The following is a 24,121-nucleotide window of genomic DNA, read 5'->3' on the forward strand; positions in this document are numbered from 1 at the left end:
ATCATGGCACTGCAAATCATCAGCGTGCTTCTTTTCACTGTGTTTTTCTCCAAAGGTACGTCATACAGGATTTATTTCCATGTGCCCATTGCTTTTAGGCATATTGTTTAACTAAAGCTTTGCTGATGAATGAAATTTTTTTCAAACAGTTAATACGTTTGTCACTTCTATAATTTTATTATTAAAAAAATATATATATATATTTAAAAGGCTTTATATGCACGCTGTGTATATCTCTTGTTATCTTCTCATTGTCTTTCAGCACTGACACTACAGTGTTACAACTGTACCACTGCAGTTCCATCTGGATCATGCAATCAAACTGCTAACTGTTCTTCACCGTGCAGCTCCATGACCACATACAGTAAGAATAACATGATTATGAAATGTGTGCTTTTTGTAAGAAATATGTTATTGACTGGGGTTGCTAGTGAATCTTCATTTTTAATGTTGTTCACTGTAGATGGTAATGGCCAGAAGTCTTGTGCAGCCTTGTGTGCTAATTGGAGCATAAATTTTGGACAGTACAACATGTCCTCCCACTGCTGTGCTTCAGATCGCTGCAACAATGCTACAGGTACTACAAACATGTGAAAGTAAATGAAACATTTAACTGTGGTCTTCCCACTTACTCTATTACATTTTCGAAAAGGTCTGTTTTCACCCTAAAATGAAAATTCAGTCATTGTTTACTCACTCTTATTTTGCTCAAACCCTATCATTTTCTGTCTTCGAATACAAGGAGAATTTTTTTAAAAGAATTTATTTCAGTGCAATTGCAATGAATGGAGGTCTCAAGCTTCAAAAAGGGCACAGAATCACCGTAAAAGTGGTTGAAAAGTTTGTCATTATTCACTGATATTCTTCCTTTCTAGAGAGTCAGTGATTTGAAATTGAGAACAAGGTCATTCTGACTGCTTTTGTGAAGAGATCTCACTCAAAAGAATGATTTATTTATTAATCTTATGTCAATTTGTTAGAGAGTAACTGTTTAAATGATATGTCTGTTTTTCATACAAAGCTATTGTATAGATTCAAGATGTGAATGTAACTCACAAGCCCTATGGATCAATTTAATGATACATGTGGTGTTTTGTGTCCTTTTTGAAAGTCTCTGACAATATGGGGACAGTTGCTAAGGCTTTTAAGGTACAGCTGAGTTCAACTGTCTCTGCTCTTCTTTACAGATTCAAACTCAGATAATGGACGGATGTGTTACACCTGCAGTGACCCAAACTGCTCAAACACCCAAACACTGAAATGTAAAGGTGATGAGAACCAGTGCATCACTGCAGCAGGTGATTCATGGACAATTGCTTATTAAAATCTTATCTATGATGCAGAGACAGTTTCATAATGTGAATGAACAGTTCTTGTTACCATCAAGACTCATTTCTGCTTAAAACTTTCTACAAATTCCTTTCCTCTTCTCTTGTTTTCTCAGTTGGATTAAATGGCACGAACTCCACTGTCAAAGGATGTGCAAGCCAAAACATCTGTAACAACAGTGCACTAGTGAATCCTGCACTACCCCCAGGCCTAATCATATTTTCTGTTTCATGTCTTAATGCAAATAATACCCAGAATACGACACAGGGACCTGTAAATAATGCCCAAAGTACGACACAGGGGCTGTGTCTGCTGGTACCAGTACTGGGAAACCTCCTTTTTTTTCATCTGAGATCTGTTCTAGGAAGTTGGTTTTATTAGTATTTGGATGCTCAGTTTTGTCAATCTAAAGCAGTTTCAAGCTTTTCTGTTTAATTGAGGGGAATTTATTTGTTTAAAATGACCGTCTGTCTGGTAAGTGTGCTGTTGTATTTCTAATTGTGAATCTAATCAAGTAAAATAAACATTAAAATACTTTATTAGCAGTCTTATTAAACACTAAAATTTGAATGACCAAAATCCTGGCTACGTTCTTGTCAATGTGCAGAATAATTAGAAAGAGAGAAAAGTAACAGTGATTAATAATTTCTTATTGATGAAAGTTGAATTACAGCACATTTTCACTGTTATATGAGCCCATTCACTTTAGGTGTGCTTTGTATATATATATATAGTAGTATTTTTAAGATGTATAAAAAATACACTTCTCCCAATATAGATTGCATTTTGTGGGCAGAGTAAGAGATCATATGAAAATAGGTTTGTGATTTAATAAGATGAAATGATGAATTAATGAACATAACTTTTTTTAAGCAGTATGTGTTGATAATGCATACATAACCATAAAGTAGTGTGTGTCTGTGAAACTAAATAATAATAGTACCTTTAGACAATTAAACACCATTATATGAGTCAAAGGATTTTTTTTTTTTTATAATTTAAGAAAATATATGATATAATATTGGGAGAACAAATTGATTTGCTATGAATATTTTTAAATTTGTTTTTCATGAAATCAGATACCTAAACTACAGTTAAATCAAACACAAGGAAATATAAATGTTGATATTGACCATTTGCATCTTTGGTTCTATAATATTATGTGGTTTACAATTTGAAAAGGCAGTTGGGACATTTTGTGGGTTAAGACAGTGACAAAAATTTTTTTGTATATTTGTAATCAAGCACAAAATACCCTCTGCATGTTTGTCTATAAAGTACATATCGCAAACAAATGTAGATGCATTTAAATACAACCACAAACATGAGAAATTAATCTACATTAGACAATATGTTTTCGAGCTGTTCCTCAATGTTTACTCCGGCCTGGCGTACATAATTCTGCACATATGATTCCACAGAATTATGCAGAATGCTTGCTGAAGGGTTACTCTGTTATAAGGGTTGAAGTCATTCACTTTGTGTCTAATCCTTGCCAAAAAGCTTTTATTCTCTTGAAAATGATTAACAATGTGACCTATAGTCACTAGTGTGAGATTCACATCAGCAATTTAACAATTTAGGATTTAAGATCAAATTTGGGATTGTCAAGTAGCCACTAGGCTGTATGTAGATTACAGTGTATCTGTTTATTTGATGATTTTGGCAAAGTTTGAATTAGATTAAATTAAGTTTATCAAAGTTTGCCTTTTGAGGTTTGTACAGCTCAGTTGTGTGTTCTCACAACCACTACTGACTGACACATTACACTATTCATCAAAGGAATAATATTGAATCCTACTATGGCGAAGCATTGGCTTATGAATATCAATTACATCACGTGACTGGAAGGTTGCCAAGGAACGTCTGCATGGCGTAAGTAATATTAATGAGCAATGCCGTCACCATAGTATCGTTAAAGAATATACACTAACAAGAAGCGACACTCAATAGAATGTTCCATTGCAACACCGGCGCCCAGCAGCAGTAGCCCTGCGTTTCCGCCATTTTGGGGTGAAAGCGAGTCGTCAGTCCACTAGTTTCTATGGCAATATCAGCTGCTTTGTTAAAACAAAACGTACATTAAAGCTGAAATCCAACCTGAATGATGACAACACAGAATAAAATACTATCATTAGTGATCATCAAATCCTTTTTACAGTTTATTTTACACAAGTCTTCCACTTTTTTCACAAAACCTTTGCTCTCTAGAAACCCAGTCAGTTTGGGTTAAAATTCTTTGAAGTTCAAGTATTAGCATTGTAAACACTGAATTAATACAACATATGAAATTAAATTAAGGACAGAAAAAATGGGAATGTTGGACAATATATGAATATTACAGCTTGATTTTGCAGTGTTGTCTAATGTCCGTTAAAGCAAAAGTGTCCAAAAGTGGGAATTATGGGATAACGGACACAGCAATGCATCATGTATTATAAGATCGTTATGTTTGTAGCGTGATGCATTAAAACGTACAATATATATATTTGAATTTAGACCTAGTGATATATTATTATTATTACTCCACTCTGAAATATATTGTTCGCTGCAAACATGATGATATTAAACTTATTAATTATTAATTTACTATTAATAAATGTGTAAAGTTGTATAAAATGGAAATACTCAATAAAGTAGGCTAACTACGTTACCTCAGATGGTTGAATGTTTGGATTCCACAACTGGTAAAATAAACATATATAAGACTATACAACATTTACTGTAGGAGCCATACAATTTACTGGTGACTTAATTTAAAAAAACTGTTCTATTGCGCTTCTGATTTGGCAGTGAAATTCGCCGATTTTGGGTGCGTAAGATGTGAAGGATTCTATGGTCCAGTTAGTATTTTCACCCCATAATGGCGGCCGCGCTACCGGAGCGCCATCTAGTGGCTGTTACCCAAAAATTATCAAAGTGTCGCCTCATGGGTTCTATACTCTTTGGTATCGTTCATTCCCGTATGCTGGTGGGCGGGGCCTATCAGCTCCAGTCAGCGGCGCTCGTGCTTCAAACGAAACAAGCAGTCGCCCAAAACACCGAGACAGCTATCTAATCATGTAGCCTATTTCTAAAGTTTCTTATCTAGTTTTCTAAACGAAAGTACATATATTGACTTAATATATTTGGAAAGTTGTTGCCTTTCTTTCATTGTTTTCACTCGTAGAAGTGTCTAACATTACATGTTTAGAGTTATTCGTCTGTCCTGAGATCTGTACTTCACCGGTTTATCATCACTAACAGGTGAGTGTGTTTTTATTGCCCTTTTATCCTAAACTTGATTTAAATATTATTTAATAAATTAATAAATATGAAATTAGGTATTTACAAGATTACTTTAAAAAAAAAAAGTAAATATTGAATCATTTATTGTCTTGTAATTTTGTCACTAATAGCACTTTATAAATGGCAATAGATACAGTGAATTACAGATACGTTTTTTAATGATTATGTATTAATAAACTATAAGCTGTAAAATGATTGATCAGGCAATGTCTCACGTCAGACACAAGTTGAATCCTCTTTTCAAAGGGAAAATCTTACAGTTTAATCTTTATCCTTCCCTAAACGGTACAAATAAATCCTCAATTAAAGCATCTATCACGTTGAATAAGCAGCCTGCATTTCAGATATTCTTCAAGCTTTGGGAATCTGTGAGAGTGTGTTTTGTCAGTGCAAATACAAAGAATCAGAACTGAGACTAGTACATTACACATAGTGCACTCGTTTTTTAAGTCATTAAGTATGTAAGCATGGATCTAAGTTATTAAATATTTTAAAGGAATATAAAGTACTTGCCTGCTGTCTTGCACAAGGAGTTGATAAACCTATATTAATTTTACTGGCCTAACTATGTGTGATTATATAGTGATTATTTAATTTAGCATTCTTTTTCAATCAAAAGAGACCTGTGATCCATTTTTAGGTCACTACCCACTGGTCGAGATCTGTTTTAAAGAAACACATACTTTCCATTGTTTCCCTAAAGATGAATAAATTCTATACATGTAATGCATTCAGTGCCGCGGTGCAAATGCTGTGGCACGATTTTGAAAAGTAATTAGTTCATTTGTTACTTTAAAAGGCGCCTGACTGAAAAGCACAAAAGTCCATTTACAACTTTTGCTCAAAAAAGCACGTCTAGGTTGTGACAAGAATGTCAATTTGAGAGGCCCTCAGTGTAGAACATGGTGATGAGCTCTGTTAATAAATAACTCGGAGAAGAACCAAGTAATATTACAGAACATTCTGTTTCAAAGCAACCATTCTTTCCCAAAGATCTGTTTTCTATTTGTCTTCATATTTAGCTTAATACACTTTCATAAAATGAGAATAGTTCATTTAGAGTTGTGCGAAACATCAATTTTTATATTTAATGACTTTCTCTCTTGCAGAGACATGACTTTAAGCTGTATGCACAGGCAATATGAATAAGCAAAACCTCTGTTAGTGTTTATAGACTTACTGATGTCAGAATTATTTGCGGTCATAGAAACATGCCATTTATGACAAATCAAAACATTGTTTTTTCCTTCATTACATCCTTTTATTTCATCACTGATTCACATAATTTTGAATCTGAAACCTTTGTTTTATCATAGTAAGATCACTTAGTTACTACTTGCCAATGAACTGAAGCAGGCATGTTTTGGGTTTTAAAAGATATGTGGGTGACTAAATGATAACACAATTGTTATTTAACCATTTTAAATGAAGCTTCTTTTGCGACTGTTCTGTTCTCAGGGCTTCCTGTTCTCAGGATGTGTTCATTGACAGATGCCTGCTGGAGGTAACCGAAACACACTACAGCCATTTCTTTCACCCTGGAGTGGACATGGTCCATTGGGCCACTCATCTGGTGACATGTGTCTGGATACAGGCTCTAATGTCTTCTGCATTAGACACTTGTCCCCCAACAGCCCCCATCGTTGTGGACTTCTCAGTGCCGTACTCCATGACTTACTTTCAGACCCGCAATCCCATCCAGAACATAGTTACCAACTCCCTTTTCCAAGAGGTCTATGTGGCCTCTCAGAACGTCATTGAGGCAGTGAACGTCACTCTAGGTAAACTGTGGGAACTCCGTACGGGACCGGTGGCCAGCCCGGAGTGTGAGATATGCGATTTGTGTGATATCGCAAGAGATCCCTTCCATGAGGACACAGACAATGAGGTGTTGCTCTTAGACACGTTCCTGATGTACTTGTACTCGTGTGGAAGTTCCCAATATGGAGTTTGTTATTTCCATCAACTCCATGAAAATGGAAAGCCTCCTGGGCCTTCAAAGTGTTTATTCCGGAAGAAGTTCAACTCTCCGCAGTTCTGTCCGGATTGCATCGCTAGTCCTTTGGGAACTAAAGTGTCCATGGTGGAAGAGGGTCAAACAGTGTACTTCTTTGTCGCGGCAACGGTGAACAGCAGCGTGACTCAAAAATATGGTCGCATGTCCATTTCCGTGCGCCGACCGGTTGCAACCGAGGATGGTTTTTACACCGACGTCAGAGGGTTGACAGTTTTGCCTGCTCTACGGCAGACGTACAGCATTGAGTACATCTACAGCTTCTACACACAGGACTTTGTCTACTTCTTGTCTGTCCAACGAGAGAAAACCGACTTGGGCTCTTCGCCCTTTCAGACGAGACTAGGCCGTCTACCACGCCACGAGTGGGAGATGCGACGGTACCGTGAAATTGTTTTAGAATGTCGCTTTGAACCCAAACGGCGAAGGAGAAGCAACGTTAGCGAACCTTTCAAAGACGTGGTCTACAACGTGGTTCAAGCGGCCCACTTCGGGAAGGCCGGACGGGAGCTCGCCGATGAGCTGGGTGCTGAAGAAGAGGATGATATCTTATATGGTGTGTTTGCTGTAACTGATGACTTGGGTGTTCCTGAACATGACTCGGCACTTTGTGCGTTTCCGATGGATACAGTAAACACAGCAATAGATGACGGAGTGGAGGACTGTTGCAAGTCAGGACCGGAGCAGCTTTCCAGAGGCCTTTGCCATTTTCAGCCCTGTGAGAGCTGCCCACATGAGGTTGGTGCTTTTCAGCTTATTTACCCTTTTGTTTTTGTTCAATCTATTGCATATTCTGTACGATTTTAACCTTTTGCAGACAAATTAAAGGAATATTCCTGGTTTAAAAACAACTGCAGTTTTATCGAAAACATTCACGACATGCTGTCGAGTACCACAGAAAACAGTCCATGACTTGTTCCGAAGAAAAAATGCAATTAAAACACCACAAATAAACATTTAAAATATGCAAATGCCACACTGTTTTGAATGTTTAACTTTAGCACATGACATTACGTGTGGTTTTGAAGAAATGGCTGGTGGACTGCATTTCTTGTCCATTATTTTTTTGTTCTTTTGTTGTAAAATGGTTTGAGTGACCACAGTCTGGGTCATAAGCCACTTGCTTGTATATTCTATCTCATGTCTTTGTGTTTGTATTTCAGATTCTATAGAGAGTAACAATGTCACTGAATGCACTACACTCATAAAACATTAACTGTATGGTCTGATTGAAGAAACCATTTGCACTTTTCAAGCACTTATTAAGTGTTATTTTCATTCTCTTATGATTGCACCTGTGGCACATGCACACAAATTGCAAAAACATTTTTTGTTTATGCAGGAATTAAAAAGCAACTACTGTAGTCCAATAGAATTCTTGGGAATAACAAGAATTTTGCAAAACCATTTGGCACCTGCTGGAAAGTTTAACCATTATGACCTGACAAAAAAGGGGTTATGTGGAGTTCTAAGTTCTAGTAACCCTTGAAAGGCCTGAAAAATATAGGAATTGCTTCAAGGGTTAGTTCACCCAAAAATGTCTGGGTGATAATGAAATTCTTCATTTTTGGGTTAGTTATTTATTCACACTTATGTTATTCCAAACCCTTAAGACTTTCGTCCATCTTCAAAACACAAACGAAGATATTTTTAATGAAATCTGAGAGATTTCTGTCCCTCCATGTCAGTCCACATGTAGTCCGCAACTACCACTTTGCTGTCGCTTCAAAAAGTTCATAAAGAGATCGTAAAACTAATCCATATGAGCTGAACAGTGTAAACCAAATTTTCTGAAGAGACTCGATCGCTTTATATGATGAACAGATTAAATCTTGGCTTTTATTTACTGTTCATCATATAAAGCGATCGTGTCTCTTCAGAAAATTTGGACTAAACTGCTAAATTAATATGGATTCATTTTTTATAATCGGTTTATGGAGGTTTTAAAGCTTCAAAGTCGTAGATGCGTGGACTGTCAACAGAGGGACAGAAATTACTCATTACTTCGTGTTTTGAAGATGAACAAAAGTCTTACTGGTTTGGAACGACATGAGGTTGAGAAACTGATGACAGAATTTTCATTTTTGGGTGAACTGACCCTTTAAGTCTGTACCTATCTTTCAGATAGTCAAAGACAGTTAAAAGGTATATAGGGTTGATAATGCATCAAAATCACTGTTGGAACTGGACTGTGCTTGTTGTTAGTCTGATTGTCTGAGACATTACTCATGACTTGGAAATGATTTAAAACTTGTAAAATGATAATGGAAAAATTATGCACTTGTAAGGCAAAGTGTTCTAGAGGAACTTTTTCTGGCATGCAGCAGTAGAACATTTTTTGACTCCAGGCAGGGTGTTAGAGAGAATTGAAAGGCAGAAAATTGAGTTCATGCTTATGGTATGTGTTCTAAAACTACCATGAGTATGTATTAAGTATGCGCAACTCTTTTCTAAGCCATTTTTGCAATTACTTTTAACCAATAGGTGTCAAGATGATTTTTAGAGGATAGTATATGAAGTCAGTTCCCCTCAGTTTCCTCTTGGTTTGATATATCTGATTCAGTGACACTGGATTCATTTTTACATGTATGAATTCTTTTTACGACCACTGCATATTTACAAAGTACTCCTTTTAAAACCTTAATTAAAACAAAAAATAAGAACTTATTTGTATCATACCTTTCAAATTTTCTGTATAAACCTATAATGTTAATGTACATTTGAAATGAGAAAGATGCTATGTAAATGTGTGGCAAGTGTCTTAAAATATGTGAAGTTTTCAACAGAGATCATCGTTTTAGTGTCCAGATGAGAACTGCCTACTTTTACGCAATCCAAATATCCCTGTAATGTGTGGGAGAATGTCTCGGAAATCTCAGAGTGTGATTGCGAGCTTGGTGCTGTATACACAGTTTACAGATGGCATGTGTATGAGTGTGCGTTAGTTTAGTTAAAAGAAGAGGGTTTTTTTCCATTGAGGTCAATGTTTATGGCAAATGAGTGGAAAAAACGAGAAAATTGCAGTGTAGTTTTTGAGATTCCAATGAGAAACACTCACGAGGTCACTCATTTTGGATGCACTTTTTAAAAAGGATGATTTAGCACATTTGAACAGGTAAAAGTGTTGCAGTTCTGCTTAAAAAGAAAACAAAAATCTGCAAATAAAGAGCTAGTTTGTGGTAAATCAGTGTATGGTGAAATATTTAGATTATAGTGTTTACACAATGGAAATACATTAGTGAGAATTGTGCTGTCCATCTTTGTTTTCCAGGAAAAAAAAATCAGGCTAAGATGTAAATTCTGACTGGCTAGAATTAAATGCTAAGTCAGTCACAGACACTTACAGTATTTCACAGTTAGGGTCATGATTTTGTTGGTCAGCGGTTGTGTGGTTAATGTCTGTTGATTAGAGTATCAGACTCCTAAACAAAACAGGAAAGTCTTCAGAGAGCCACATGTAAGAGTTCACCATAGTTCACACTCACAGCACCACAATACTGAGAAATTTGAGATCGAGTTTGTTTGTTATGTTTGGAATTTTTGTGGTAAAAAATATAAATTGGCAGCCTAGATTACTGGAATATCCAATTTTCATTTGAAAAGTTCTATCTGTCTTTCATTGGAAAATTCTTCTCAAAATATTGTCGTATACAACTGCCATTTTATCTGTGAAAGCATTTCACTCTCATCTATCTATCTATCTATCTATCTATCTATCTATCTGTCTGTTGTTCATTCTGTCTATTGTTCTGTCATTTGTTCTGTCTATCTCGCTGTCCATCCTCCTGTCTGTCTATTGCTCATTTTATATATTTTATATAGTTTGTTCTATCCATTGTTATATCGTTCATTCTCTATCTATCTATCTATCTATCTATCTATCTATCTATCTATCTGTCTATCTATCTATATGTCTGTCTGCCATTCGTTCTATCGTTCATTCTGTCTATTGTTCATTGTTCTATCTATATGTCTGTCTGTCTATCGTTCATCATTCTTTCTGTCCGTCTATGCTTATTTGTCTGTCTTTTTTATTTTACCAATTTATTTTGTATATACTATTTTATTTTTGAACATTTTTTTTTAAATTTTTAAATTTTATTTACTTTGTATTAACCTATTACTTTTTTCTTCCTTTTTTGAACATCACAAATGTTATTTCCATGTTATGTTCATTATAGTTATTTATCTACAGAACTTTTGTTTGTGGGTAAATTACTGATTTTAGAAAATGAATGAAAGCGTTTGTGAAAATGACTAACTTTTGAATGTTGTACCTCGGAGCATTTATTATAAAGAAAGACAAACAGATATATGTAATACAGCAATGCAGCTCTGATTATTTTATTGCATATGTGTGATCAGAGCATGGAGCACAATATGACCTGCAGAGATCAGCCCACTCTGGTGTCTCAGCCGTACTACAGAGTAGACCTCTTCAATAGACAGATGAGAGGCGTTCTGCTCACTTCTCTTCTGGTCACCAGCATCGAGAACAAGACAGTGGCTCATATAGGCACTTCAGATGGGAGACTGCTACAGGTGTGAATCATAAAGAAGACAGTTACTAGCTATGCCAGTTCAATTTATTATTATATAAACCTCTTTTCTTTTCACGCTACAGCTTGTCCTGAGAAGGTCCAGCCCTGTCATCTTTGCTAATTACTCCCTTGTAGAAAACCAGAAGGTATCGTCTACTGCAGCGGTTCTCTCCCCAGACCATCTACTGTTTGTAGTTGGAGATAAGGTATGTATCAGAAAAAAAAAAGGAACAAACCAGATGGACCAATTCAAACCAATCATGATTTCACATAAATCTTTTTAAGTAGTATGCAGAAATATTTCAAGTGGACCAGGCCAAGTTTCCAGAAGGCTTTAGTCTTTCTTTGGGCTAATAACAGTTATATATTCATAACTGGCAGATGATTCAGGTGCCTCAGAGAGGTCCAGGTTGCCGGCACTTCCTCACATGCGCCATGTGCCTGACCGCACCAAAGTTCATGGGATGTGGCTGGTGCTCGGGTCAGTGCACCTGGGCTTCTGAGTGCAGGGCACACTGGGGAAATGAGTCATGTCCCCCCGGCATCACAGAGGTGAGATATGATTTGGAATCATACAACAAAACTGTAGATGTAAAAAGCTGATTAAATTTATATACATTTTAACCCTTTAGGATATTTGAAACTTTAAATATATTAGCTAAATATTTAAAGTTTATTTATATATATTATTTGAAATATTAGATATATTATTTATATTATATATAAATATATTATTATTTATATATATATATATACCCACAGGCTAATGCTAGAAAGCTTTTTGCAAATAAAACTTTTATGGAAATGTTCTGTGTAGTTTTTCCCCAAAACAGCGCCCCCTGATGGTCAGAGTGAGATGACTCTGTGCGGATGGGAGTTCCAGTCGCCCCTGCGACCCACCATCACGACCAGAACCCATGAGGTAAAGCTGGGTGAGACCGCCTGTGTGGTCCAGCCTCACAAAAGCAACAGTACACAGTAAGTATTACTGATTTCCTGTTCTTACAGACAGTGAATAGCTATAAAAGTGGCTTTTTCGACTTGCACATTCCTGTTCAAAACTTTGGGGTCAGTATTTTTTTGCTTTATTCAGCAGGGACGCAATAAATTCATTCTTTTTTTTTATTTACATTGTTAAAAGAAATTTTTATTTAAAATAAATGCTAATCTTTTTAACTTACTATTCATCAAAGAATCCTGAAAAAAAAATGTATTTTTGTTTACACAAAAGCAGCACAACTGTTTTCAACATTGATAATAATAAAAAGAAATGTTTCTTAAGCAGCAAATCAGCATATTAGAATGATTTCTGAAGGATCATGTGACACTGAAGACTGGAGTAATGATGCTGAAAATCCAGCTTTACATCACAGGAATAAATTACATTTTAAAATATATTAAAACAGAAAATTGTAATAATATTTCACAGTTTTTCTGTATTTTTTTAATCAAATAAATGTAGCCTAGGTGCATAAGACACTTCTTTAAAAAAAAAAAATAAATCATTAAACAATTTTACTGATCCAAAACTTATATAAAACTAATATTATATAAAACCTCTGTCAAATTTACTCAATTTTGACTGCACATTGAATAAATAGTGTTGAAAAAAGTGATTAGGCAGTTAGACTTAAAGGGTTAGTTTACCCAAAAATGAAAATAATGTCATTAATTACTCACCCTCATGTCGTTCCACACCCGTGAGACCTTCGTTTATCTTCGGAACACAAATTACAAAAAGATATTTCAGAACACAAAATACAAAAATATATTTTTTGATAAAATCCGATGGCTCAGTGAGGCCTTCATTGACAGCAAGATAATTAACACTTTCAGATGCCCAGAAAGGTACTAAAGACGTATTTAAAACAGTTCATGTGACTACAGTTCAAAGTTCAACCTTAATGTTTTGAAGCAACGAGAATACTTTTTGTGCACCAAAAAAATAAAATAACGACTTTATTTAACAATATCTAGTGATGGGCGATTTCAAAACACTGCTTCATGAAGCTTAGAAGCTTTACGAATCTTTTGTTTCGAATCAGTGGTTCAGAGCTTGTATCAAACTACCAAAGTCACGCCCCCCCCAGTGGTGAACTATTGAAATTTCGAAACACTTATGATATAACAAAGCCTCATTTACTGAAATCACGTGACTTTGGCAGTTTGATATACACAGAATTTTCATTTTTGAGTGAACTGACCCTTTAATTTTCACAAACATTTGCAAATGGATTTTAAATGTCCATGGAAAGTAGATGCATAACAGACTTCTATTAACACTAAGATTTTTGGTTGAATTTTACATGGTATGAAGGTAAGTGTTTAAGTCATGTAACTGGTCATTTTTGTGCCCAGCTTATTGTGTAAGATCCGCTCTGGGGTGACAGAGCCACCTTTTAAACCAGTGAACGTCACGGCAAAAGTGCATGAGGGCCGAGTGGAGGGCCGTTACTCTATTGAAGGAAGTACAGAGATGCCTGGATTCACCTTTGTGGTAAACTAGCAAAACATGCGTTTCCTTCTCTTAAAATCTGCAACTTGATTTTTAAAAAAAATAGTCATTAGCAAATGTGTCTACGATAGTTGACCTTTGCTTAACATCTTTTTAACATCAGGTTCCAAACATCACTGAGATTCAGCCTGACTATGGGCCTGTGGACGGAGGAACCCTCATCACCATCACAGGTCCTTATCTGGACTCTGGCAAGAACAGGAAAGTTACACTTGATGGAGAAACATGCCCAGTCCAAAGGTATGTGTGTGTGTATTGTAACTGGTGGCCTGTGACGGAACTGCAGATGGTCTGCCGATTATATCAACTAATTTTTGTGAGAATATGCCTAAAACACAATTTATTATATTAAAATAATGTACACTAACTTTCAAATATGTTGGGCTTGGTTTGTTTTTTAATGTTTTTGAAATAAGCCTTTTTTTCTCATGAAGGCTGCATTTATTTAATCAAAAATACAGTAAAAAGAGGATTATTGTGAAATATTATTCAAATTTAAAATATCTCTATTATTATCAGTCTTGAAAACAGTTTTGTGTAAACCATGATGCATTTTCTTTTAGGATTCTTTGATAGAATTTTCAAAAGAACAGCATTTATTTGAATTAGAAATCTTTTGTAACATTATAAATGTCTTTACTGTCACTTTGATCAATTTAATTATTCCTTGCTGAATAAAAGTATTTCTTAAAAAATGACTTACCCCAAACATTTGAATGGTAGTGTATATGACTCTCTACAACAGTAATTATTATTTTAATGGTTTTGCAAAATGAATGAAATGTATCATAAAGCTTAAAAATATAAATACATGTTATTGTAGGCCAGGTCTAAAATGCACAGTTTCATACAATATGTAATGGTGTTCATCCTACAGTGTATCTGTGGCCAGAGGAAACCTGTCCTCCATCGTATGTCTCTCTCAGCCTGTGACGGAGGTGAAAGACGTTGTGCTCCGTGTCAACATCGATAAATCCCGTGTTCTGACAACTAAAGTCTTCCGCTACAAAAAGACCCCTGAGATTCTTGCGGTGCTGCCCGATTGCAGCTTTGACAGGTACTTTAGATGCAGGAAGTCATGAGTTGTTTACTTATTGGCAGTTGAGAAAAGCTTTTAGAAAAAAACATGGATTGTCTAACATTTTATTTTGCTGAATTGCAGTGGGTCAAGAATCGTCATTGAAGGCCGAAATCTGGACTCTGTCTACAGAACTGTTGTCTACTTTAAACCCAAAGAAAGCCACCTCAAGCCTGTTTCCACTGTATGAACTGTAAACTTTTGGTTCTGAGATATTTGCCTTGTTTATTTAAAGGGGTTATATATCATAAGGAATATTGCTTCATATTTAAAAAATAATAATAATAATTGTAAAATGCTGTAACTTTCAAAACTCAAAATTTCAGAAAGATTTATTGAAACTACTAAAGGATGGAAAAACGGTTCATTCTAAAATCCTCCAGAACATTAAATATCTAGTTCAGTCATGAAACCCTAGAGGGCGCGGGCTTATAGGTCCTTTACATGCAGTCTGCAAGCAATCACATCATTACCGCATGGCACAAGCTGATTTTCCTCTGCTAATCCTGCAGCCAATGAGATTGCTTTCTATGTAAATAGTCTGATTCATTGTTTGCTGTCAGCTAGTCCTGCAACGCACAGTTCCTATGAAACCCTCCACCTCCCCCAGCTCCACCTGCCTAGATCTGCTATGGGATTTATGTATGTCTATTTATGCAGCAGTAGAAGAACTTTAGAAGAACACAAAGAAGATTTTTATAAGTGGCTCTTAGGGTTAAAATAAATGTTTTAAACATTTATGAAATGCCCTATTTTAAAGCTATAATATAAATTTCCAGCTCTGTTTATACATTTTCTATGTTTAATAATAAGATTATATATGTAGTGTTGGCTAAATTTACCTACTCTCTTTAGGTATAAAAAGTTAAGAAGAAACACTGCACAGTGTATATAGTATTTTTACCAGCTGAGAACTTGTTCGTTTAGATGTCTTTGGTCCGTGTTGCATTTCAGTCGAACTGCAGAGTTCATTTGGAAGCAGCTCGGGGTCTGGTTTGCTAGTTTGGTGTGCACCAGGGTTCGGATGGCAGTGTTCACACTTATTCAAATGAACAACACTAATAGAGCAATCGCATCAGAGTTCATTTTAATCAAACCAAACCTGCCAAGTGTGAACACAACCTTAGTGTCCACAAGAATGCATATATTTCATTGGCTTCAGATCATTGTTTGCAGTGCAGTCTTAGTGTTTGCAGATTGTAGCATCAAAGCAAACAGACGTAGATTTGGGGGCACATGGCATAACATGACATTCTCCTCATTTGTTTCATACTGTTGTTCTCTGAAGGAGTGCAGAGGTAAAGCAAAACCCACCCGAATGGAGTGCATGACCCCCGTCTTCCATCGAGATGAGACAGAAGAGGGCGAGCTCTCGTTTGACATGGACGGAGTGCTTGGCCTGTGGAAACAAGACTTCTCCTACCACCCCTATGGCAGACCCATCCCGTTTGAGACTGAAGGTCACATACTGAGACTCTACCCTGGGTTTGATGAAGTGTCCTTGCATGTATGTAGATACTTCCATTATTAAAATCACTTTCCATTGCTGCACTTTTTTCACTTTTTCATGGTATGCCTTTTTTACTTATGACGCAGCATCAGAAGTTGAACCTTGTGAGTTCCTGCATGTCAATCACGATGACGGTTGGAGACGTTGACTGTGGTGCCAAAGTTCTAGATAATGAGATCACATGCAGGATCCCTAATAATCTCACTATTCCCAGTGAGGGTTTACCTGTGAAGGTGAGTGTTTGAAAGTATGTGTAGATCTATAAATGCAGTAAATTACCTTGTCTTTAGCCAAAGCACCTCGATGGGCATCAGTTGCGTAATACAACCTTACTCTGACATCAGTATTTTCTCATGCCAGGTAACAGTTAATGGGTACACACATAATGTTGGCACTGTAATCTTGGTCAGTAACCACTATATGGTGGGTATTGTGCTTGGCATACTGGCAGCTCTGGTAACGGGTGCGGTTATGGCCTTCATTGTGCTGAAACATCTGAGGAAGCAGAAAAAAGGTGAGCACATTTCATATTTGCCTTTAATTGAACTAAGCAATGCCAAGTCTTAGTTTGCAGTCAGATCTTTTTCAGTCATTCTTCAGTTACACATCATAACAAGCACAGTTGTTAAGAAGAAAAAGACAATCGGTTTTATCAATACTTTTTTTTTTTTTTTTTAAATCCACAGCTTCACTGGCAGAAAATCGCCTGTCTTATTTTTCCCACAGTCGTTCACGTAATAATAGTGTGGATTTAAGTCCCTTAGGAGACTACAGACGTGGTGAGATGACACCTTCACATCAGCAAATTAAAAGATCATAATGATCTATCACTGAATTATCAGCGTTTTCATATTTTTTTACTGAAATATTTTTCAATATAGGTTTAAGATATTTAATTGAATTGTTTCTAGTAGGGATGGGGGAACAGTTCTGGTTTAGTTCTGATTTTTGTGTCCTATTAAGAACACAACCCTAATTTCTGTTCATATGAAATATTAGGTCTACACATTTATTTTAAGGCTAAAAATATTTCGGAAAGCACTTCCACTGTTCTCTTTGGTCCTTGTAGAACTGCCCGTCACAACCATCATTGCACCTGCTGGGGCCGTGGCGTTCCCCGGCCTGGCCTACACAGGTTCCCTGGACACAACCCTGACCCCTCTCATGCCCCCAGAGAAGATCTCCATCACCAGTTTCCGCCCTGAGCTGCTGGAGGAGGTGAAGGACGTGCTGATCCCAGCCTCCATGCTCAAGGTTCACCACCACCAGATCATCGGGAAGGGTATGTTTATAAATAAAATATGCTGTATGTTGCAAATAAGTTTTTTATGTTCACCAAGGCTGTATTTATTTGATCAAATATTTTGAAATATTATTACAATTTTAAATAACCATTTTCTATTTTAATATATTTTACAATGTGATTTATTCCTGTGATCAAAGCTGAATTTTCAGCATCATTACTCCAGTCTTCAGTCTCACATGATCCTTCAGAAATTATTCTAATATGCTGATTATGCTGACTTTATTTTTGTGGTAACCACAATTTTATAGGATGCTTTGATGAATAGAAAGTTCAAAATTTTTATGAATGAATCTATGAAATACAATGACTGTCTTTACTGTCACTTTTAATCAATTTAATGCATCCTTGCTGGATAAAAGTATTAATTTCTTTAAAAAAATTACTGAACAGGGTTTAGAACATGATATTGCTTCATTTCTCAAAAATGCAATTACTGAAAAAAAGGGAATAAGGTCATATTTTGAACTTAAAGATTAATAAACATGCTTTTTTTTCTTTCATAGGACACTTTGGCACAGTTTACCACGGTTACCTCACTGACCACAACAACAGAGAAATTCATTGTGCTGTGAAATCTCTCAACAGTAAGAAACTCCTCAATGGCTCATAAAGATACTCCTGAAAATCTGAACTGCACTCTCGGGATGACCTACCTGATGAAAAACATTTATTTCTCACAGTGAGCTGCCTTTAAACTTGGCTAGCTGTTAACGAAAGCTGCTTAAACGAAGGTCATGGGTTTGAAACCCTGGGAATGCAATAACTGAGTAAATGTATACTGTACCTTAAATGCAATGTAAGATTCTTCGGATAAAAGTCAGTGTCTGCCAAATGCATAAATACTTTAACAATAGTTCATGCAAAAATGATTTTGAATGAAACATTTGTTTTCAAACAACATCCCGGGACTAAGATCAGTTTTTTAGAAAATTGTAAATTGTCTTGAATGACTTAAAAAATATAAATGCTTGCATGACAACTCTTTCTGGTAGGAATAACAGATGTGGAAGAAGTGGAGCAGTTTCTGAAAGAGGGCATTCTGATGAAGGGGTTTCATCACAGTAATGTTCTCTCTCTGCTGGGTATCCTGCTTCCTGAAGAGGGACTTCCCTTGGTGGTCTTACCTTACATGAAACACGGAGACTTGCGTCACTTCATTCGCTGTGAGAAGAGGGTCAGTTGCTAGAACTCAAACACATCAAATATGTTATGTATTTTGCCTTTCACCTTTGCCTTGCACAACAGGTTTGTATTTGTGGATGGATTTCACAACATGACCTCCTGCACTGCTCATAACCTTTATAGAAGTTCCAGGAAGTGATGTTGCAAAAAAATGACACAAACATTCTGTGTGTGTCTTATATTTTGAGTCTGCTATAGTCTTGTTGTCTTACCCTAGAATCCCACAGTTAAGGATTTGATTGGCTTCGGGCTCCAAGTTGCTAAAGGAATGGAGTATCTGGCACAAAAGAAATTTGTACACCGTGATCTAGCAGCACGCAATTGCATGTGAGTTTTGCACGCACAATTATTATGAATTAAGGTCCCAATATACTTCAAGCTAAATCAAAGAGCAAACTGGTGTGATGTCATTTCGAACAAAATCAGGCCAAAACCAAGTTTGTTTGGAGTTTGCCAAAGCAAATTTTCCATAAAAGTTCACTCCGGCTGGCAAACACCTTCAAGCCACCTACAGCCCTAAATACAATTTTTTTTTTGTTTTTTTTTTGTTTTTTTTGTGGTGGGTCCACCTCCAGAACACAGAACAGACATGTGCTTTTGCTCTTTTTACTCAGGCTGCCCATTCAGGCTTTCTCAAGCCAACATTGAAGTTTGGCTTCTAGTTTTAATTTACCTATACCAACTGTGCACAGTGAAGTTCAAAGTACAGTTCTGAAACGGATACTGACTCAACCAATGTTCTCTCAGGCTTGATGAATCTTACACCGTAAAGGTAGCAGACTTTGGAATGGCTCGAGATGTGCTTGAGAAGGAGTACTACAGCGTCCAGGATCACAGGAAAGCCAAATTACCTGTTAAATGGATGGCCATTGAGAGCCTGCAGACGCAGAAGTTCACGACCAAGTCAGATGTGGTGAGATTTGAAAATGAAATATGCTTACATTTAACTACTGGATTACGGTAAGTATTAATTATACACTGTTTCTTCTTAACTTTTTATTCTGTCTTTGACTGCAGTGGTCTTTTGGGGTTCTAATGTGGGAGATGCTCACACGAGGAGCCAGCCCGTACCCTGAAGTTGACCCATATGATGTCACGCATTACCTCTTAAAGGGACGACGGCTGCCTCAGCCACAGTATTGTCCAGATCCCTTGTAAGTTTTTCCATTATTCTACAAGATGCATTTATACTCCAACTTACTTTTCTTAGTCAGTCGGTATCGTGGTGTAAAGTAGAAAGTTTGGTTGGTTTACAGAGGCTGGTTCTATTCTGCAGTTGTTTTCCATTCTTCCATTTGTTTTAAGAAATTGCTCCACAGCAGAACAGAGAGAGTGACATGGCCTTTTGGAATTGCAATAGTTTTAAGTAGCTGTCAGTCAGTTTAGTGTTTTTCCACCATTTGAGGTTCAGAGGGTTTAGAGCTTACTCAGTATTCAGAGCGGTGGAAAAGGTCAATCGAAAGGTTCTTGTGAATGTCCCTTCAATTACCCATCACCTCAAGCACTACACCCAGAGAGTTAATCATCATTCAGTTTCAGACAGAGGGAAATATTTAAAAACCAACATAGTTTTTAATGTTCTCCAAGTGACACTGCAAAACTTTGTAAACCTTGAGAAATGTCCAACAACCACTAACCAAACCTTTAGCTTTTAGCAAGAGTTGTAACTGTGAAAAATATCTGGGAATATTCTAAAAGAGTTCCATGATAACAAAAGAAGTATTTAAAGTAGTACAAAAGTATTACCTTTGTTTTTCTTGGATATAGTTACAGAAGCCCAAGGAGGCCATGCATCATTATTGTTATTACTATACAGGGTTTGACATTAACTTTTTTGCTCACCAGCCACTGTGGCTAGAGGTTTTCCAAAGTTACTAGCCACTCAGTATTTTCAAAATTGCCATCTAGATATTTTTTATATTATCTCATAATTTGGCAGCAGGTTTATTAGGCTGCTGTCACTTTAAGATCTGGCCCATGGATTCATTATACTGTCACACATGTGTTTTCTTTCACAACTATTTACATTCATTTAAAACATAACTGACTGTGTTCACGTGAACATTCACCAAGACCGGCATTTTGACATTATTTTGTGTATTTGACTGTTTAAGTGCAATAAACAGTGAAAAAGAACTCAATTTATTAGTGAGAGGCGGCTTTATGTGTGTGCACAAAATCTGCGGGAATGAATAAAATTATGCGCAATGCCACTGCGAAATTCAAGCCCTGTAACACCAAGCGCAGCTGGTATAGTGTATCTATTCTGTGGAAAATGAGTATTGGAAGCGTTTCAGATATTTCAGTATTGATATGTATTGAAAAATACATATTTTTGACAACATATTGCACTTAGTTTTTTGTTTCATATGCCTTTTTAAAAGACTACTATAGAAAATTCTATATATTAAATATAAAATTCAACCTGCCAAAGTGGCAAGTAGGAGTGAATCCACATGCATTTGGCGGGTTGATGGGGGTTAATGTCGAGCCTCAGCATGCGTCAATGGCGAAGGAGCAAACCCACTATACTTTTTACAAATACTGCTGTTATTGTGTCATGGAATGTAGTTTTAAGAGCTTTCATGCACCCACTGAGAACAGCTTTATCTTGGCCAATCCTTCGGGAATTTGGCGCTGACTCTTATGTAGTGGTTAAACATTAGATACTGTACAATTTGTTTTGGGTATATCAAACATTCAATCTTTTGTCTTATTAGTCTATTACTTGTCCCAGAGCAAATCCATTTGGCTAAGGGCAAAGTTAAGTTTCATACTTCTTGAGCACCAAATCAGAATATTAGAATGATTTTGAAGGATCATGTGACACTGAAGACTGGAGTAATGGCTGCAGAAATTTCAGCTTTGCATCACAGGAATAAATTACATTTTAAAATATATTAAAATAGAAAACAGCTATTTTAAATTGTAAAATTTCACAATATTTCTTTGCACTGTATTTTTGATCAAATGCTGTAAATGTAGCTTTGGTGATAAATTATATTGGACAACAGAACTACATTTTAAAGAGCAGACTTGGAAACTCTGGAATACTGTCATAACTAAAAGAATGGTTAATGACTCAGAGTGTAGTAACAGGATGTGGAAAAATGACCGGTGGTGAGGTTCAGCCATGGAAACTGTGAATGTGTTTGACTCAAGTTCATATGGGGTTATTATGACATCAGATGCCTGATTTGCAAATACAGTATAACAAAGCTGGTCACTTTTCAATTGAGATGAGCCAGTTGAGAGATGACTGACCCTCACCTCTCTATCTGCAGGTTTGCCATTATGTTACAGTGTTGGGACCCCGACCCTGAGAAGAGGCCATCCTTCTCCACATTAGTGTTTGCTGTAATGAGTATTCTGTCCAGCCTGGAGGGGGAGCACTACATCAGCCTGAAGGTCACATACGTCAATCTGGACCAGCCCCGCCCCTACCCTGCCCTCACAGACTCTGCCGACGAATATGATTCATCAGATGCAGATGATGCAGGCTCAGTTTCTAGCTGATTGGGTGGTTTAATACTCACTAAAAAGGGAGTCTTTTACGCACCCTTGCTGACAAGACAGTAGGTGTGTTCGACTTGAAGCAACGCTGCGCAGACCGGTCAGTGTATGACATCAAAGTACCGCAAGAGCGATTCGAAAGCATATGAACACACTACACATCTAATGACTGTGTTTTAAAGAGGACCTATTATGCTTTTTTCTTTAGTGTGTAATGTTTATGTTTGAGCATGAAAAAGGTCTGCACAAAGTCCACTATAAAGGGAGCTATTCTCTATATCAGTAAGCACTGTTTCTGAACTCCCGTTTTTTTTTTTCGGGAAAGTACATGTCACAATATCCCTAACTTATAATCTTAATTCCCGCCCAAAGGCATACTCAAAAAAAGGGGGCGAGGCCTGGTTGAGTTGCATTAGTAGTGTGTTGAAACTCACGGTTATGGTAAGGGGCGTGACATTTACGAAACACACTCAAAGCAGTTGACCAATCTAGATAGCGCTGTGAATGTTAATATTATCGACAATTATTGTGATGCTATGATATCATTTTGGCTTTAATAAGATTTTCCCAATAAATAGGCAAGAATGAACCAGTGGCATCCTCCATGATTCCTGTTCTTTCCGACAACAAAGCACTTGAATGCGACGAGCTTGTAATCACAACTTCAGAAGTGGGAAATAGGAAATTTCCAATAACACGTGAATGCAGCATTTGCCCCTACTCTGAAGTAGGAGCTAATTTAGTCCCCCCAAAATGTGTTCCTATAACTAAAATCGTTCCCAGTTCCTGCAGTGTGAACACGCCAAAAAGTGGGTACTTCCACCAATAGTTATAGGAGCTATGAATGCATTCCTCCAGTGCGAAAACCCCTATTGGATCAAAAATGCAAAATGTAGGAAGGTCATGTGACAACAGTGTAGCATGCTACAGATTGAAATGTGTAGCATTGCATACAGTATAGTGTTTCAAAAAATGTTAGATTAAAATAGTAGACAGTGTACTGTATATACTGCACACTATGCAGTAGTATTCCTTTCAATTAAGTCCATTATGTGCCTTGTAAATCTTTGGGAAACACAAGTTACGTTTATACGTAGTTCATATGATGTTATATTTCGCATAACAGGGCAAAATGCTTGCCGAACCAAGATACTATATGAAGCCTGTATGTTAGTATACTTCTGGTCTTGTACACAAAGCATTAAACTCCTAGTTTTTGAAGTGCATAACTTGGAAATTAAAGGGTTAGTTCACCTAAAAATGAAAATTCTGTCATTAATTACTCACCCTCATGTCGTTCCACACCCGTAAGACCTTTGTCCATCTTCAGAACACGAATTAAGATATTTTAGATAAAATCCGATGGCTCAGTGAGGCCTGCATTGACAACAAGATAATTAACTCTTTCAAATGCCCAGAAAGTTACTAAAGACGTTTTTTAAAACAGTTCATGTGACTACAGTGGTTCAACCTTAATGTTATGAAGTTACGAGAATACTTTTTGTGCTCCAAAAAATCAAAATAACGACTTTATTCAACAATATCTAGTGATGGGCGACTTCAAAACACTGCTTCATGAAGCTTCGAAGCTTTACGAATCTTGTTTCGAATCAGCGGTTCGGAGCGTGTATCAAACTGCCAAAGTCACGTGAACCACTGAAATATTTCGAAACACGTAACGAAGCCTCGTTTACCGAAATCACGTGACTTTGGCAGTTTGATACACCACTGATTCGAAACAAAAGATTCGTAAATGAAGCAGTGTTTTGAAATCGCCCATATATTGTTGAATAAAGTCATCATTTTGTTTTTTTGGCGCACAAAATATTCTCGTCGCTTTATAAT

At 36.6% G+C, this 24,121-nt stretch overlaps 1 protein-coding gene and 1 long non-coding RNA gene across 3 annotated transcripts; both read left to right on the top strand.

Moving 5' to 3' along the window:
* On the top strand, nt 1-1,908 carry LOC127522996 (uncharacterized). The gene is made up of 5 exons (XR_007932799.1): nt 1-55; nt 263-364; nt 464-577; nt 1,188-1,298; nt 1,445-1,908. It is a non-coding gene; the product is annotated as an uncharacterized LOC127522996 (long non-coding RNA).
* A 2,403-nt stretch (nt 1,909-4,311) lies between these two features.
* mst1rb (macrophage stimulating 1 receptor b) lies at nt 4,312-23,657 on the top strand. 2 transcript variants are annotated; one of them, XM_051913144.1, is made up of 21 exons: nt 4,312-4,575; nt 6,076-7,369; nt 10,997-11,173; nt 11,256-11,378; nt 11,554-11,724; nt 11,990-12,150; nt 13,531-13,669; nt 13,791-13,927; nt 14,565-14,744; nt 14,850-14,949; nt 16,054-16,272; nt 16,362-16,508; nt 16,636-16,789; nt 16,962-17,054; nt 17,345-17,557; nt 18,085-18,165; nt 18,574-18,755; nt 18,981-19,090; nt 19,511-19,676; nt 19,781-19,917; nt 22,048-23,657. In XM_051913144.1, exons 2-21 carry the CDS (start codon nt 6,167-6,169, stop codon nt 22,277-22,279), a joined length of 4,125 nt encoding a protein of 1,374 aa, XP_051769104.1. In that variant the 5' UTR covers nt 4,312-4,575; nt 6,076-6,166; the 3' UTR covers nt 22,280-23,657. The 2 variants fall into 2 exon arrangements, with proteins under 2 accessions (XP_051769104.1, XP_051769105.1); XM_051913145.1 differs by lacking the exon at nt 16,962-17,054.
* Nucleotides 23,658-24,121: the final 464 nt, after the last annotated feature.

Source organism: Ctenopharyngodon idella, chromosome 11 (assembly GCF_019924925.1).
Source record: "Ctenopharyngodon idella isolate HZGC_01 chromosome 11, HZGC01, whole genome shotgun sequence".
Lineage (NCBI taxonomy): Eukaryota > Metazoa > Chordata > Actinopteri > Cypriniformes > Xenocyprididae > Ctenopharyngodon > Ctenopharyngodon idella.